Genomic DNA, 17,003 nt, shown 5'->3' with positions numbered 1-17,003 from the left:
TTACTAAAATTTGAGTGAATAGGAATGCTTGGTAAAGAATATCTCATCTTTACTATAATAGAAATCTTATCTTACTATTTTTTTTTTCTGAGAAGTTTATCTTATTATCTTAAAAAGTGACTAAGAAAAACAATCCATTATGGGCTACTTATCCCTGTTAAGATAGTTGATGAGGACGTCAAATAGTGAGTCAGCCAAATTGACTCTGACGTGGCCAATGACATGGAATTCCTCCTTATCTCTTTCTTTTTCCAAAATTTTGTTATTCTTCATTCTTTAGTTGACACATGTTGTTGTAACAAATTTATTCCCCTATAATGTGTATTTAATACGTCCTTGTGCTGTGTAAAAATCAAGATATTGGAAATACAGAATTATATAAAAGTAAACCTTTGCCTCTTCGTTTTCTTCCTCTGTTCTTTCTATCATTTTTTACAAATCTCAACCTAGTATCAGAGCCTATGGCCTTTCAATCTTCAATCTTTGCAAACCTCAACCAAGGGAGTCACTTCGAGCCTCCCCTGAATCAGTTACTCAACCAAGTTACATCCATTAAAATGGATCGAACCAAATTCCTGTTATAGCAAAACCTAGTCTGGCCAATCCTAAGGAGTTATCGCCTCGAAAGCTACCTAACCAGGGAAAAAGTATGTCCCAGTCGATTCATCAATAGATGAACAAAAGCAAATAGAGAAATTGCCATTGAAGGGGAAGGAACCAACTCAGATTCGACAACCACTAGGGAGCACCAGACCTTAAATCCTAAGTATGAGACATGGATAGTTGTTGATCAGCTACTCCTTGGATGGCTCTACAACTCAATGTCGTCGAAAATTGCCATCCAAATTATGGGTCATTAGTCCTCGAAAAGCCTCTGGGATGTTGTCTAGAGCTTTTTGGTGTCCAATCCAAGGCAGAAATAGACCACTTAAAATAAGTCTTTCAATAAACAAGAAAAATCTCTCTCAAAATGGAAGAGTATTTGACAACCATGAAGAAATACGCTGACAATCTTGCACTAGCTGATAACCCAATTTCTAATAATTATCTAATCTCTCAAGTTCTTTCAGGTCTCGATGAAGAATACAACCCAATAGTTGTTGAGGTTCAAGGAAAGCGAGGAATAACCTGGACTGATCTACAATAAGACCATCTCTCTTATGAAAAACGCCTACAGTATCAGACGACCCTGAAATCAGGAGTAAGAACTCTGACTCTGTCATCCTCTAGTACTAGTCAATCTCCCTTTGTCAATGCAACTTATACAAAAGGATCAACCAATCAAAACCCTCCCTCCAGTACCAATCGTAATCAACAAAGAAATTTCTCTCCCAACTATCGTGGACGTGGAAGGGGTCGAGGGCGTTGTGGATACTCAAATCGTCTTGTCTACCAAGTCTGTACCAAGGTAGGACATACAGTAGATGTGTGTTATATGTGCTTCCTCAAAGACTTCAACAATCCAACTTATCTGCATGAGCACCCTGGTTCTTCACCTACGTCAAGCAATAGTCACACTTTTCGCCCACCTCAGAATCCCTTCATGGCCAACTCTGTGATGACCACTCCTGAATCTGTCATTGATCCTTCATGGTATACCGACAGTGGAGCCTCAAATCATGTGACATTCAATCCATCTTACCTCAATCAGAAGGAAAATTATACAGGTACTGATCAAGTCATTATTGCAAATAGTTCTGCATTACAAATATCTCATGTTGGACACACTATCTTTATCTTCTCCATTAGGATCTTTTAAGCTGAATAATGTGTTGTGTGTTCCTTCCATTACTAAAAACCTTATTAGTATTTCTCAATTAACCGAAGATAATCACATTATTGTTGAGTTTCACTCCGATTCTTGTGTGATTTTGGTTGAAACTGGTCTCACCTTACTTGCTCAGGCCAAAATGCCCCTCAAATTCTGGTGGTATGCCTTTCAAACTGCTACTTTTATAATTAATGGTTTACCTTCCTCTACATTTACAGGGTTCAACACCAATCCAGCTCCTTCATCATTGACCCATGGATATCTCATCTCTTTGGGTTTTTGGATGTCCGTGTTATCCAAACTTACAACCATATCAGAAGAAAAAATTTGACTTCCATACAGAAAAGTGTATGTATCTTGGGCCCTCGCCTCTGCACAAAGGATATCGATGTATGAACAAAGATGGTTGGATATTCATCACAAGACATGTTGTTTTCAATGAAGAAGAATTTCCCTTTCACACTGGGTTCAGTACTTCTTCATCTACTCCAATAGCCCTCCAGCTCATAACTCTATTCTGTCTTGGTTTGTCCCATCTCTTCACACAGGCCCTATCTCGGTACCTTCCCCCATTGGCCCAACTCATGCTCATCATCTTCCCTCCGCCAAATGTCACTCCCCTGCATACGTTGTTCATACATATGCAACCCCATTGCTTGATCTCGTTCCTCCCTCCCCAGCTCAGACCACCTCCCCTTCTGCTGCTAACACATTTAACACCAACCATCCCAATTCCAACTCTTCACTCTCAATTGATCCACACTCTCACACTCTCTCATTTCCTGAATTATCCAGCCCCATTACCATTTCCCCATCTACCCTTCCTATCCCTGAACTTAATGTCACACGATCACCAGTTGTGAATCAACACCCAATGATTACAAGAGGTAAGGTTGGTGTCTTTCGACTGAAGGTTTGGACTGCCACCTCTACACCGTTGGTCATCTCTCAGTCCTCCACTGAACCTACCAAATTATCATATGCTCTCTCTTTTCCTTCCTAGAAGGCTGCCATGGTTGAAGAGTTATCTACTTTCCAACGACTGAATACTTCGTCTCTTGTCCCACATTCTCCTCATCATAATGTAGTTGGATGCAAATGAGTCTTCCACCTAAAAACAAATGCTGATGGCTCGGTTCTACGTCACAAATCTCGTCTTGTGGCCAAGGGGTTCCACCAGACGCCAGGAATTTATTTCTTTGAAACCTTCAGTCTAGATGTGAAGGTGTCTACAATTCGTATTGTCTTATCTCTTGCTGTCTCATATGGGTGGCATCTCCGTCAACTTGATTTTAATAATGCATTTCTCAATGGCACATTAAAGGATGATGTATATATGTCCCGACCATCGGGTTTTGAGGATAATACTCAGCCATATCACATCTGTAAACTTAACAAAGCTATCTATGGTTTACGCCAGGCTCCGCATGCTTGGAATGATGAATTAAAACAGTTTTTGATTTCGTGTGGCTTCTCCGTAAGTAAATCTGACAATTCCCTCTACTTCCTAAGGAGATCTCCACTCATTGTTTTACTACTTATCTATGTTGATGATGTACTTATGATTGGGAAAAACTCTACCTTCATTTCTCAACTAGTGGTTACACTTAACAAGAAATCCTCCTTGAAAGATTTAGGCCGGTTGAACTACTTCCTTGGAATTCAACTCTCTTATCATCCAAATGGCATTCATCTTAACCAATCAAAATACATATCCAACCTCCTAACCAAATTCAACATGTCATCAGTCAAACCGTGCCCAACACCAGCTATTATCGGTCAAACCTTATCGATTAATGATGACTCTCCTCTTACAAACCCTTTTCCTTACCACAGTGCTCTCGGTGCCTTACAATATCTTGTCAACACTCGACCAGACATAGCGTTTATTGTCAACCGTCTTAGTCAATTCTTTAAAGCTCCTACTGATGTCCATTGGAAATTTGTCAAACGCATCGTTCGATATTTAAAAGGCACTATGAACTATGGACTCTTTATTCGACCATTTCAGTCTCTCACTATAATGACCTTCTCTAATGCTGATTGGGCTTCCAGTATTAATGATCGTAAATCCATCTCATTAATCTCATGGTCTTCCAAGAAACAAGCAGCGGTTGCCCGCTTTAGCACTGAATCCGAATATCGAGCTCTTGCCCACGCCTCTGCTGAGATTTCTTGGATTAGACATCTACTCACTGAACTTGGGTTCCCTATTCATGGTACGCCAGTCCTTTGGTGCGACAATATCGACGTTGGGGCCTTAGCATCAAATCCTATTTTTCACGCTCGTACAAAGCACATTGACCTTGATGTTCATTTTGTTCGTGATCAGGTGCTCAACAATAAGTTGGTTGTTCGTTATGTCCCTTCAAATGAATAACTTGTCGATTGCTTATAAAGCCCCTCAACCATTCTCAATTCATCTATCTCAGAACCAAACTTGGTCTTGCTGCTATCACCCCAAGTTTGAGGGGGATGTTAAGATAGTTGATGAGGACGTCAAACAGTGAGTTAGCCAAATTAACCCTGACGTGGCCAATGACATGGAATTCCTCCTTCGCTCTTCCTCCTTCCAAAATTTTGTTATTCTTCCACCATTCTTTAGTTGACATGTGTTGGTTTTGTAACAAATTTATTCCCCTGTAGTGTGTATTTAATACGTCCCTATGCTGTATAAAAATCAAGATATTGGAAATACAAAATTACATAAAGTAGACCTTTGCCTCTTCATCTTGTTCTTTATGCCCTTTTTAACAAATATTAAATTTACAATATTGTCCTTTTTAACAAATCTTAAATTTACAATATTATCCACAATTCTAAAATAAATTTGAGTTGTCCTTATTAAGTTGCTTTAATTTATTTTAAAAAACCCCCACGTATTCATGATTTTTTTTAAAAAAAACTATTAATTACATATATTTTAGAATTAATTTATTGTTTAGAATTATTTAATTAATATAAAAATAAAATTAACACTAACTATTTATATTTTTTCAAATGGTCACATCTCTAAAGGATAATAATGAGATTTCTTTTTTTTTTTTTTTTTTTTTTTTTTTTTTTTTTTTACAATAGATTCCAAAATGTTTGGTAACTTAAAAAGTTAAAATTCCATCTCTTTATTTTTATATTTTAATTTATAAAATTTACGCGTTTGTATTTAAAATTGATGGGTAAAAGTATATCTAATCATATATCATCTAACAATAATTTCTATTATATTAGATTAATCGAATTTCATAATTGACTTTATATTTTACTGCAAACTTGCAAAATATTAAACCTTTGTATTTTAAGAGAAGACTTAAAAGTATAAATGTGAGAGGAAACACAAAATTAACACAAGGTCAATGTTAAAGGCAAAAGTTTTTTTGAATTCACATTATTATTTTTAAAAAAAATTCTTCAAAGTATATATTTTAAAAAGAGGAAGAATTAAAAAGAAAAAAAAAACTAAAAAACTAAAAAAAAAAACGCTTATATAAACCTCCCACACTTTTGTTTTTCAATTATTACTTCCCACTTCCAAGCTCTCTGCTTCTGCTTCCCTTTCCTCTGCAGCAGAAGCAGAAAGCAAAATCCCCAAAAACACATCTCATTTTGTTTTTTCCATCTCTTCAAATTTGGGCTTCGTTTTTGTTAATCAAAATCCACCCAATATTCTGTTTTCTCTTTTGTATTTTTTTTTTTCTGTTTTTTTCTGTTTTTGTTTTTTTAGGGGGAGAGAGAGAATTTGTTTGTAAACCCAAACAAACAGATCTCGAGAGAATGGAGAAGATTTCATCGGAGACTCTTCTCCCAGAGGTAGCATTACAAGGAACGAGCGACGACATATCGTTCCAAGTAATTTCATTGGTTTGGAATGCAATAAAAGCTCCAGTTGTCGTTCCTCTGCTCCGGGTGTCGGTTTTCATTTGCCTTACAATGTCGTTAATGCTGCTAGTGGAAAGGGTTTATATGGGAATTGTCATTGGTTTGGTAAAGCTCTTCAGAAGAAAACCAGAGAAACGTTACAAATGGGAGCCCATGGAAGACGATATCGAGCTTGGCAACTCTGTTTATCCCATGGTTTTAATTCAAATCCCAATGTACAACGAAAAAGAGGTAAATTTAACTCATTAAATTAATTAATTAATTAATTAATTAGTTTTCGTTTTTGTAATGTTCTTCTTCTTCTTCTGTATGTGTATAGGTGTATCAGCTTTCAATTGGGGCTGCTTGTGATCTCTCATGGCCATCAGATCGAATCATTATTCAAGTTCTTGACGATTCCACAGACCCAGTAGTCAAGGTAATTAATTTAATTTGATTTTTTTTTTAAATGTGATGTGAATTTATTTTTTTGAATGAAATAATAATAATAATGTAGGAATTAGTGGAAATGGAATGCCAAAGATGGGCAATGAAAGGAGTAAACATAAAGTACGAAATAAGAGACAACAGAAATGGATACAAAGCTGGGGCTCTCAAAGAAGGCTTGAAAAGAAGCTATGTGAAGCTATGCGATTACGTTGTAATCTTCGATGCGGATTTTCAACCTGAACCGGATTTCCTTTGTCGAACCGTTCCTTTCCTCATTCATAACCCAAAAATTGCTCTTGTCCAAGCTCGTTGGAAATTTGGTAAGTCTACTTTTAACCATACTAAATTAAGTTAAGTTAATGACCCATAATAAAATGCTTTCTTTTTTGTTTTTGGATTATGAAATAGTTGAAACTAATAATTAAAGCCAAATTAAGTGCAAACATCTTTTTAAAAAAAGGGGATTTGAAAATGTTTGCTGGTTTGATTGTACTTTGTAGCACGACCCAGCCAATTGATTTCCTTAAAACAAACTTCAGCATAAATCCATGTTGGCTGTCGTTGGATGGATTTTTCTTTTTCTTTTTTTTTTTTAGTAATATACTTATTTATTTAGACTATAAATTTGTTTTAATCTTACTGGTCCTCCACTATTATGGTTACATGCACAGAATAAACTTTCTTTTTTGGAAATTTTGGCCATTCGATTTGATCGATCTTCATTTTTTAAAGAAACTTTCTTTTTGGTGTGGGACCCACCGTGTAGGTGACCGAACATGTTGTACGCACTTTACAATTTTTCTTTCTGAAAATAAAATCAAAATATTTCCCTCTACTTATGAAACTTCTTTATTGGGGCTTGTTTCGAAATCATTTCAGTTTTATTTTTATTTTTTTAAAATTAAGTTTATAGATTTCAAATTCTTTTTTTTATTACCTACTATTTCTTATCAATAATTTAAAAAAATCAAGCTAAATTTTAAAAATTAAAAAATATAATTCTTAAAAATTTATTTTTTTAAAAAAAAATTGATTAAGAATTCAACCATTGTACTTAACAAAAATGCAAATCGTTGTAAAAAATTAAGAGGAAATAAGCTTAGTTTTTCAAAAAAAAAAAAAAAAAAAATGAAATAATTATCGAATGAGGTCTTAATTCAAAAATCTCCTTTTTAGAAAAATTTTTACAAATAAAAAAAATGTCAAACACATTGATAAAATTAGATCAATTTTTACAAATAAAAAAAATGTCAAACACATCAATAAAATTAGATCAGCGTCTATCACATAGTATCAATAATAAACTTATATCACTTTTGATAATTGATAAACATTGATAGACTTCTATCGATCTCTATAAAAAAAATAAATTTTGTTATTTTATATAAATAATTTCTCTTTTTTTTCTCCTTTTAATAATCCTCCTAATTTTTATTTCTTTACATTGACGTATTATATTTCTTTATAAAAATTAATATTATCATTACCTTCATTATTCTACCAAATTCAATCAAAGAAAATAATTTTAGCGAACTAAGATTTATTAAAATTAAATATTAAAAAGTACATAAATTATATATATCAAAGTAATATTAAAAAAAAGGCTATTTTATAATGTATCGCTTGAACTTTCCACGTGATTAGAATTTGCTTGGCCAGATCTGGACCTTCCTTTTCTGTTTCTTTTTTTAATTTTCTTTATTTTCAGACTACAAAAATTGACTCTTATTTTAATTTATTTAATACTATATTATTTACTAAAAAAAACAGAAACGCTTTTTGGTTCCTTCCCACCCCTCCATAATGATTCTGGTGGAAAAGTCCTTTTATAGCCAAAAGGTCCACTTCCATCATCTTTTCTTTTTCTTTCCTATAATGCCCCACACTCCTCCTAGTCCTTAATTAGACCACATCATTTCAATTTATTAATTTTGTGTTTATGTGACAGCAAATACTATAAAAGTCCAAATGATTCATTAATATAAATTTTGGATAGATTAGGTATGAACATTGGAGTATTAAAAAAGGAAAATATATATATGTATGTATATCTTAGTCTACTAATTTACTGGTCTGTCTCTATCTTCTGCATATCATTAAGAGTGTGTTTTGGACAATGACTATTTTAAAACTATAATAACTAATTCTTTCTATAATAGATACTATTTTGTATTCTTCAACTAGATAACGTCTACTATTTCAAAATCTCAATTTGCTACGGTATTTATTATTTGTTATAGTTTTTACTATTTTACATTCATCATTTTATATTTTTTCTTCGGTGTTTATTATTTTCTTCTTAAACTAAAATTGTTTATACCTCAAATACATACAATTATAACGCAAACTAAAATAATCTACATCCTGAACACAAATCCAACTATAATAATTTAGGGCTATAATAATCAACTTTTTGTCCCAAACGTCCTTTAAATTATTCATTCATTATTTATCTTGTGATAAATATTCTTATCTTTTTTCTTTATTTTATATATATAATGAAAATGGAATAGGTACATTTTAGGATATACTTAAATATTACTCAAATTTAGCTGTACAAATCCTAGAGGCTGTGAGAACATACATTGGGTGAGAACAAGTTTGGTGAAACATAGTAAATGACCTCTTAAATTCCTTAATCCAAGGAATGTGGGGCATTAGCAAGTAAAAAACACACCAATCGAAAAATAAATTTTAATTTCATCTTTGACTTTTCAAAAATGTTAAATTACAATTTTAATGTTTGTCGGTTTTTACTTTTTAGGCTTTTAAAATTAGGCCTTTTTTCTTCTATTTTTTACATTAGTTTGTATTTCTTTTAAATACAATAGTTAAAATTGAATTTTTGGTCAAATTCTAAAAAAAAAAAAAATTTAAGAATTATTTTTTTTAATATTAATTTTATTTTTGGTTTTTCGTATTTGAAAGCTGAGCCTACAAACACCCTTTCCACTTCTAGATATCTTGTTTTGTTATCTACTTCTTGTCCATGTTTTTTAAAATCAAGCCAAAATTTGAAAACTAAAAAAATTAATTTTTAAAAAGTTGTTTTTTCTTCTTAAATCTTGGCTTAGAATTCAACTATTATATTTAAGAAAGATGCAAACCATAGTAAAAAAAAAAAAGATAATATAGGCTTAATTTTCAAAACAAAAAAACTTATAAAATGATTACCAAATGGAGTCTTAGTTTCAAAATTTGACTTGATTTTTGAAAACATCAGTCAAAAGAAGATAACAGGAAGAGATGTTTATAGATTTAATTTTCAAAAACTAAAAAAAAAAAAAAAAAGAAAATTGTTTCCAAACCCAACTTAAACCGTTAGATTTGTGTACATTTGGTACTTGAACCCAACTTCTAAAGATTGTATCTATCTCGTCCAGAAACTGTAAAAAGTATTAAAAAAGCTCTTCCACTTTACATTTCTTTTTTTGTTAAATTTGATTTTGAAATTTGAATTTTGTGCTTAATAGGTTTTTTTTACCTATTTTATAGACCTTCTAAGTACAAAGTTGAAAATTTTATGAATCTATTTAACACAAAATTAAATGTTGGAGATAGTTCAATGACTTATTGCATTTATGCACAAATTTGAGAGTTCAAAGATTTAATGGATATAAAGTTGAAAGATGAGATATATGTTAGACCTAATATTAAAAGTTTATAAATGTATCAAATTCTTTTTAAAAAACACGGACATTTTAGTCATAAACTAAAAATTTGTGTACTGAAATTATAATTTAATCCAGATGAAATCATGGATCATTTGAAGAAGTTGGTTCTCAAAGTACATTTACACGTATAGGGAGGAGATTCCATATTTGAAAGGGAAGTATTAAGGCGAGGGGTGAGTGAGATAATGAGTGCATTTATATATATAGTCACATCAAATATTAGTAAGTGAAAGGAACATTTATGGGGAGAAAATAAGAGGTTGTGAGAGGAAGAAATAAACGATAATGAATAATAATTGTAATAATTAGAGGTGGTGTGAAAATTATGTGTAAAAGAAAGAACATCAATGATATTCCATATCATGTAATGGCCGAATTCCTTTGTAACGTTATATTCAATTTTTAGCTGTCATTTCTGACACACTATCATTATGAATGGTCCAAATAAATATAAAGTTAAAAAATTGGAAAATAAATTTGGTTTAACCAAGTGAAAACAAATATGATATTATTAGGGGGGCGGCAATGGCATGTGGTAAAGACTATGCTACAATAGTGGGCCGGAATCAGGTTGTCTGTGGGTGTTCTATTATTTAAGTGCCACTGTACTAGTAGAGTGGATGCCAGTGGTCGAATTTTTCTATAATTTAAAGTTCATTTTTTCCTTTTTTTTTTTCTTCATTTGTTTTCTAAGAAAATTTTAAAAACAAAAAATAAGAAAAATTATTGGTATAAAATAACAAAATTTTAATATTCTTTAATAGAATAGATAGATATTAATAGAAGTCTATCATATCAATGTCTATCCGTTATTTTTTTTTTATTTCTATAAATAGTTTAATTTTTTTATTTCAGAAAAATTTTCTTTTTTAATTTTTTTAATTTTTTATTTATTTTTTGTCTTGTGCAGTAAATGCAGATGAATGCTTGATGACAAGGATGCAAGAGATGTCATTGGACTATCATTTCACTGTGGAGCAAGAAGTGGGCTCCTCCACTTACGCCTTCTTTGGTTTCAATGGTAAAGAATTATATCATTCACTAAACTACACAAAATACTCCTCATCTTTCTATTTTCTTTATTTAATATTCATTCATTTTCTACATTCTTTATTAGTTTTACCTGGTTCAAAAATACTACTCAAATTTTAAATATTTTACTAATATTCCTAAACTTTCAAAATATACAAAAATTCATATTTAAATAGAAATCAGTTTGGAAGATTTCTACAATAAGACTATTTTAAAACTTTTTTTAAGCCGGATATTATTGAAGAAACTTTTGAAAGTTATAAATATTTTTTAAACGAGATATTAATAGTTTTGGTCCATATTCTAGAGTAAGTATTTTTTTAGTTCAATGATATTTTTGAAAATTTTTTAAGTTTACGAGTATTTTTCCAACTAAATACTAATATTGATAGTATTTTTTAATTTTTTTTAAAGCTTAAAAATTTTTAAAAAAAATTTTGAAAGCTTTACCGAGTAAATTTTTTAAAAAAATATTAGGTACATTTTGAGTTAAGTTATGTTTGTGGATCCTACCAAAATGTTTAATAATAATTTATCACATGGTAAATTTACTCATTTTTTTAATTAATTAATTATTTTCTTTGTGTGTGATAAGAATGAAATCCATAAAGGTGATTATATCATTGGGTTAGGCCCAATTTTTTTTTTTAAGGAAAGTACAAAGTTAATAATAAAAATTTTCTATAATTTTGTCTTTTACTATATTTCACCAATTTTCTTTCTTTTTTTTTTTTTTAAAAAAAAAAGAGAAAAAAGAAAATGTAAAAATGAAGTTTGAAAATGGAAACAGGAACGGCAGGTGTTTGGAGAATTGCGGCACTGAATGAGGCTGGTGGATGGAAAGACCGCACCACTGTGGAAGACATGGACTTGGCCGTGCGTGCCAGCCTCAAAGGCTGGAAATTCTTGTATCTGGGAGACATTAAGGTTTGTTTTATTTAATATATTTTTTAAAATATAAACAATTCTAGATGGGAGATTGAATCTTCAATCTTTTGAATAGGAGCATATGACAATACAACTGAATGAAGCTCACTTTGGCTATTTAATCTAATCTAAACTTGCATGAAATTATTAAAATCATATATTAACGCTTTATATGTGTATACATATAGGTGAAAAACGAACTCCCCAGCACATTGAAAGCCTTCCGTTACCAACAACACAGATGGTCATGCGGGCCCGCCAATTTATTCAGAAAGATGGTCGTGGAGATTATCACAAACAATGTAATTAAATAAAATAATTAAAAAAGAAAAACTCCTCGATTCCATATAATAATTATAAAGTTTGGGTGGTGCAGAGAGTAACAGCGTGGAAGAAGGTGCACGTGATATATAGTTTCTTCTTCGTGAGAAAAGTTGTAGCCCACATAAACACTTTCATATTTTACTGTCTTGTATTACCGGCTACCGTGTTGGTACAGGAAGTTGAGGTTCCAAAGTGGGGATATGTTTATATTCCTGCTATTATTACCCTTCTCAATTCTGTTAGCACTCCAAGGTCGTTTTCACTGCTTTAATTTTTCAAAAATTATTGTTCCATATGAGAGATACTGATTTGATTATTATCATTATTATTTAAAATTTGTAGGTCATTCCATTTATTGGTGTATTGGATTCTATTTGAGAACGTGATGGCGATGCACAGAACCAAAGGCACTATCATTGGATTATTGGAGGCGAGTAGAGTAAATGAATGGATTGTAACTGAGAAATTAGGCGACGCCTCCAAGGCTAAACCTGATGTAAGAACCCCTACTAAACCTCGCTTAAAGATCGGAGAAAGGTATGGAATTTCAACCCCTCTTTTTTTCTCATTACATTATCTCCACGACTCCACAATTTCAATTCATCTTTATCCGTTATTTATTTTTATATATAATTTTATTTTATATTTTATATAGATTTAAATACTACTTTAATTCCTATACTTTTGATTTTGGTTCATTTTCATCTCTATACTTTAAAATTTTTCATTTTAGTCCTTGTGCTTTTAACTTTGGTTCATTTCGTCCCTACACTCTTAAAAAATAGTCATTTTCTTCCCTTCATTTTCACTTTTACAGGATAAAAATATCACTTTTTTTTTTTTATAAATTCAAATATCAAAACGAACCAAAATTGAAAGTCCAATGATCAAAATGAACATTTTAAAAGTATACGAACCAAAATGAATTAAAGTTGAAAGTATAGGGACCAAAGTGAACATTTGAAAGTAAATGGACTAAAATGAACAAAAATCAAAAGTATAGGTACCAAAGTAATATTTAAACCTATTTTATAATACAATATGACATAAGGGACACTCTTTTCTTTCTTTAGTTCATGGGAAAAAGTATGTTTTTAGTCCATGAGTTTTTAAGAATAAGTGCAATTGATTTCTAAGAGAGTGTTTGGACCCCCAACTTCAGGTGGGTATAGTGTAGCTCATTTCATGTTTAGAGCTCCAATTACAACAGTCGATGTTGTTTCCAATTATTATAACTTACTATTAACTATAACATTACTATTTCAAATCACTTTTTATTGCAGTGTTTACAATTGTCTATCCATCCTTTTTGTCTCTCTTTATTATAGTGTTTACTAATTGTTACCTAGACTAAAATAGTGTCCACTCAAAACACAAAATATTATAATTCAGACTAAGATATATTATACCCTAAATACATAATAATCCACTTAGCGGCTCAAATACTCCCTAAGGTCTCAAATTTGCCATCTTAATCCAAAAATTTTAGGATATAGGTTTAGAAACTCCATCATCTTAGCATTTCTCATTTACAACTACTTTCTTTAATTATTTTTAATTTTGATGTGACATTTTAAAGCTAAAAAAATAAAATTAAAAAAAAAAATCTCTCTTTATTTCTCTTCCTTTCATCCCTCCCAACTCTTCTCTGTCAGCCAGTAAGTACCAATTCCTTTATTTCGAACTTTCCAAATCCAAAGAAGCACACTCATAAAACTTCTTTACACAGTTTTAATGTTACATTGAACTAGCCTAACATGGGATGATCTTCTTCTCACCCTCTTGGTCATCATGAAAGCCACACTACCTTTAACAAAATAGTGGCAAAGATTCAACGATGTATTTGTTAAATTACCAATTGACTTAAAAACATAAGTCAATGGGCTAACAAAAATTTAATATCATCTAATATTATTAAGAGAGAAGATAGAGAATGGAAAGTGGGATGAGAGAGATTTTTTATTTATTATTTTTCCAAATATAAACAATAGATTAAAAGTAATTTAAAAAACTGGTAGTAAATGAGAAATGTAAAATGAGTTCTTTTAAACCTATTTTTCAAAACTCTAAACTAAAATGGTCCCTTTGAAAATTTAGTAACCAAATGCATGAAAAAAAATATTTCTCCCTTCTTTCTTTCTCTCTCTCAATATAGCAATGGTTATTTTTTTCTTTTAAAAAGAGCAATCCTAATTTTGGCGTGTGTTTAAAAAATATGTTTATTCCTTCTTAAAAAAAAAGAATATTGCCCTTAACCTTTCATAAAGGTTTTAAAACTATCTTTAAGATAAAAATTCATATGTATTAAAAGTATTAATAGCATGGAGTTCTTTCTCAATACCAATTGACAATTAAATGAGTAGCTCATGTACTTTATAAACATTGTGAGTTTTCTTAACTTTTCTAGCGTGGGATCCTAAAACAATGTCTCTTTGTGTTAACCATCTTCAGATCGGATCTCACTTTTTGTTTTGAACCAAATTATCCATTTAGGCTTAATGAACTTTGACATCCTATTAGATAACTAATGGTTCTATCTAATACCAATTGATAACAAGATAAATCATACCTATATATCTTATAAAAAGTGTGAGATCCCTTCATTTAAGTTGCAACTTCTAAAATATAATTTGAGTTTTTATTTTTCTTTTGGGTGTGTGTTTAATTATAATTTGGCAATTATAGGGTTCTGGTGTGGGAGCTTGGAGTGGCAGCTTATTTGTTCATATGTGGCGTTTATGACATTTTCTTTGGCAAAAACCAATTCTTCATTTTCCTCTTCCTTCAAGCCATAACCTTTTGCATCGTCGGATTTGGATATGTTGGCACCTATCTTCCTTCTTCTTGATCGGAATCCGTCACCGTCGCCGCCACCACCGCCCACTCAACTTCTTCTCTCAATACCCACAATTTTCTTTTCCCTTATTTTGCATGCTCCCATGCTTCTCTTTATATTATTCGTCTAATTCTTCATTAGATTTATATGTGTATCTTTTTTTTTTTTTCTCTAGCTAAATTCGTTGCTCTGCATTATAGATTAGTTTGTAAAAAGAGAAAAATAAAAGGGCATAAAAAATATGGCCTTCTTTTTCTTTTTCCTTTTCTTTCAGTTTAGAGGTTTTTTTTTTTTTTTTTTTTTTTTTTTTTTTTTTTTTTTTTTTTTTTTTTAATAATATGGAAAAACTCAAAAATATATAATTTAGTTGAGGAAGTCTCTGTGAATATATTTGTCCGAAGGAATGCTCAACAATTAATTATTAATTATTTTATTATTATTAACCCTTCATTCATTATGTACTTTTTGTTGTTCAAGAAATATAAATAAACAGTTGGGAAATAAGATATATATAGAGAGAGAGGGGTATAAAAAAAAACTTTCTTACGATGAATTCGATAATCCTTGAAATTATTTTAATGAAAAAAAATCAATTTAACAAAAGATTGATAATTAGAATTCAAGTTCTGGATAAAGGATCCCTTACTCTTGCTCGGGATGTACTAAAAAAAAGGACTCAATTATGTAATGATAAAACTAAAAAATACTATTTACCATAAACATATGTATTATTGTTTCTTTCTAATGTGTTTCTACCTAATATTTCGGGTTAAATTCAAGAATATGGTAGGCTTTTTTCAAAAAAAAAATGATAAAAATAAGGTGGTGATAAATTTTTTTAAAAAAATAATGTAGTTTTAAAAACAAATTTAAGGAATAGAGTTAAAGTGAAAATTATTGACAAAAATGTAGTTAGTAAATCATGAAATCGTGTATCCCATCCATGATTTACCAAAAATATTTTTCATCTCTGAATTTCCTAGTTTATTTTCTTGTTTGAAGAAGAAAGAAATTTTAGAATTTTCTTGTTTGAAGAAGAACGGAATGTAGGGAGAGAAATTCTCTCTGGTTTTTCTTGGTTTATTTATTTATTTATAGGCAATCTTGTTTATTTTCTTGTTTGAAGGAGGAAATTTTGAGAGAGAAAAAATTTGGGAGAGAAAAGTGGACTAAAATCATGAAGAATAAGGAAACAAAATAATTAACATAACTACAGACGAAAAATATAGAATATACAGATGAACCAAATCAAAAAATGAGGGAGAGAATGTCGTCAAAATAAGAGGATCTAGAAGTGGTGGAGGAGGAGAGGGAAAGGTAATAGAAGCTTCTGGAGAAGAAAGGGTGAGAGGTGATTTGGAGTTTCATGTCGGCGATGGGTTGTCATCAGAGTCGTGGAGGAAGCAGGGCTTTCTTGCGGCGTGGGATTTAAGGAATCTACGGGATAGAGAGTGAGAGAGAATTGTCGAGTTTGGAGGCAAGGAAATAAAACTTTACAACAAATTGTAACAACAAAATCTTTGAATTATTCCTGGGATCATGGAGACTAAAATCGTAGACCCCGTCCACGATTTTTATGACGTACAAAAAATCGTGGACCTCGTGCACGATTTAACAAATTTTTGGTCAAAATTTTTCTATCCACTCTATCTCTGTCATTCATTATTAAAATAACGTTATTTAAAAAAAAATTCTAATAGTTCTTTCGTCATGAGATGGAGAATACATTAATGGTAAGTTGTTTAATTACCTCATATATTCAACAACTTATATAATTTGAAGTTTTGAAAAAGCAGATTCAGTTAATTTGTTTTGATATTAACAAATTATTAATTCTAGTTGACATGAGTATAACTCAATTTAAATAAAATATGTACTCGATTTTAGGAGTTTGAATCTCTCAATTACGTATATATGTTAGAAAAAAAAAACTATTTCATTTCAAGTGAATTATAACATATACCAATTGTTTTTTTTTCCCCAAGGGTTCGAATGGGCTTGTTTGTACATGTTATAACGATTGGCAACTGCCAGTTGGACACCCACCACTAATGAATTCAAACCCATCTACTAAAGATCGATATTCCATTAATTATATATATTGACATTTTCAAGCACTATATATTACATTAAT

General features: G+C 30.9%; 1 protein-coding gene across 2 annotated transcripts; it reads left to right on the top strand.

Moving 5' to 3' along the window:
* Window positions 1–4,816: 4,816 nt before the first annotated feature.
* LOC120074235 (glucomannan 4-beta-mannosyltransferase 9-like) lies at window positions 4,817–15,128 on the top strand. 2 transcript variants are annotated; one of them, XM_039027288.2, is made up of 9 exons: window positions 4,817–5,878; window positions 5,967–6,065; window positions 6,144–6,396; window positions 10,661–10,771; window positions 11,573–11,709; window positions 11,898–12,011; window positions 12,086–12,285; window positions 12,376–12,570; window positions 14,719–15,128. In XM_039027288.2, the coding sequence occupies exons 1-9, from the start codon at window positions 5,543–5,545 to the stop codon at window positions 14,879–14,881; spliced, it is 1,608 nt and encodes a 535-aa protein (XP_038883216.2). In that variant the 5' UTR covers window positions 4,817–5,542; the 3' UTR covers window positions 14,882–15,128. The 2 variants fall into 2 exon arrangements, with proteins under 2 accessions (XP_038883216.2, XP_038883217.2); XM_039027289.2 differs by having other exon boundaries at window positions 5,470–5,878; window positions 6,151–6,396.
* The last annotated feature ends 1,875 nt before the right edge of the window (window positions 15,129–17,003 follow it).

This window comes from Benincasa hispida, chromosome 3 (assembly GCF_027475165.1).
Source record: "Benincasa hispida cultivar pf3 chromosome 3, pf3_genome.v1.1, whole genome shotgun sequence".
Taxonomy (NCBI): Eukaryota; Viridiplantae; Streptophyta; class Magnoliopsida; order Cucurbitales; family Cucurbitaceae; genus Benincasa; species Benincasa hispida.
This window is presented reverse-complemented; position numbering and strand designations above follow the sequence as displayed.

Bases quoted from the DNA above. Each gene is read 5' to 3' on its own strand.
- LOC120074235 (XM_039027288.2), top strand. From the start codon at position 5,543: ATGGAGAAGATTTCATCGGAGACTCTTCTCCCAGAGGTAGCATTACAA. The intron at 6,397-10,660 runs GTAAGTCTACTT...TGTCTTGTGCAG, and splicing joins CCAAGCTCGTTGGAAATTTG to TAAATGCAGATGAATGCTTG. The intron at 12,571-14,718 runs GTATGGAATTTC...TGGCAATTATAG, and splicing joins CGCTTAAAGATCGGAGAAAG to GGTTCTGGTGTGGGAGCTTG.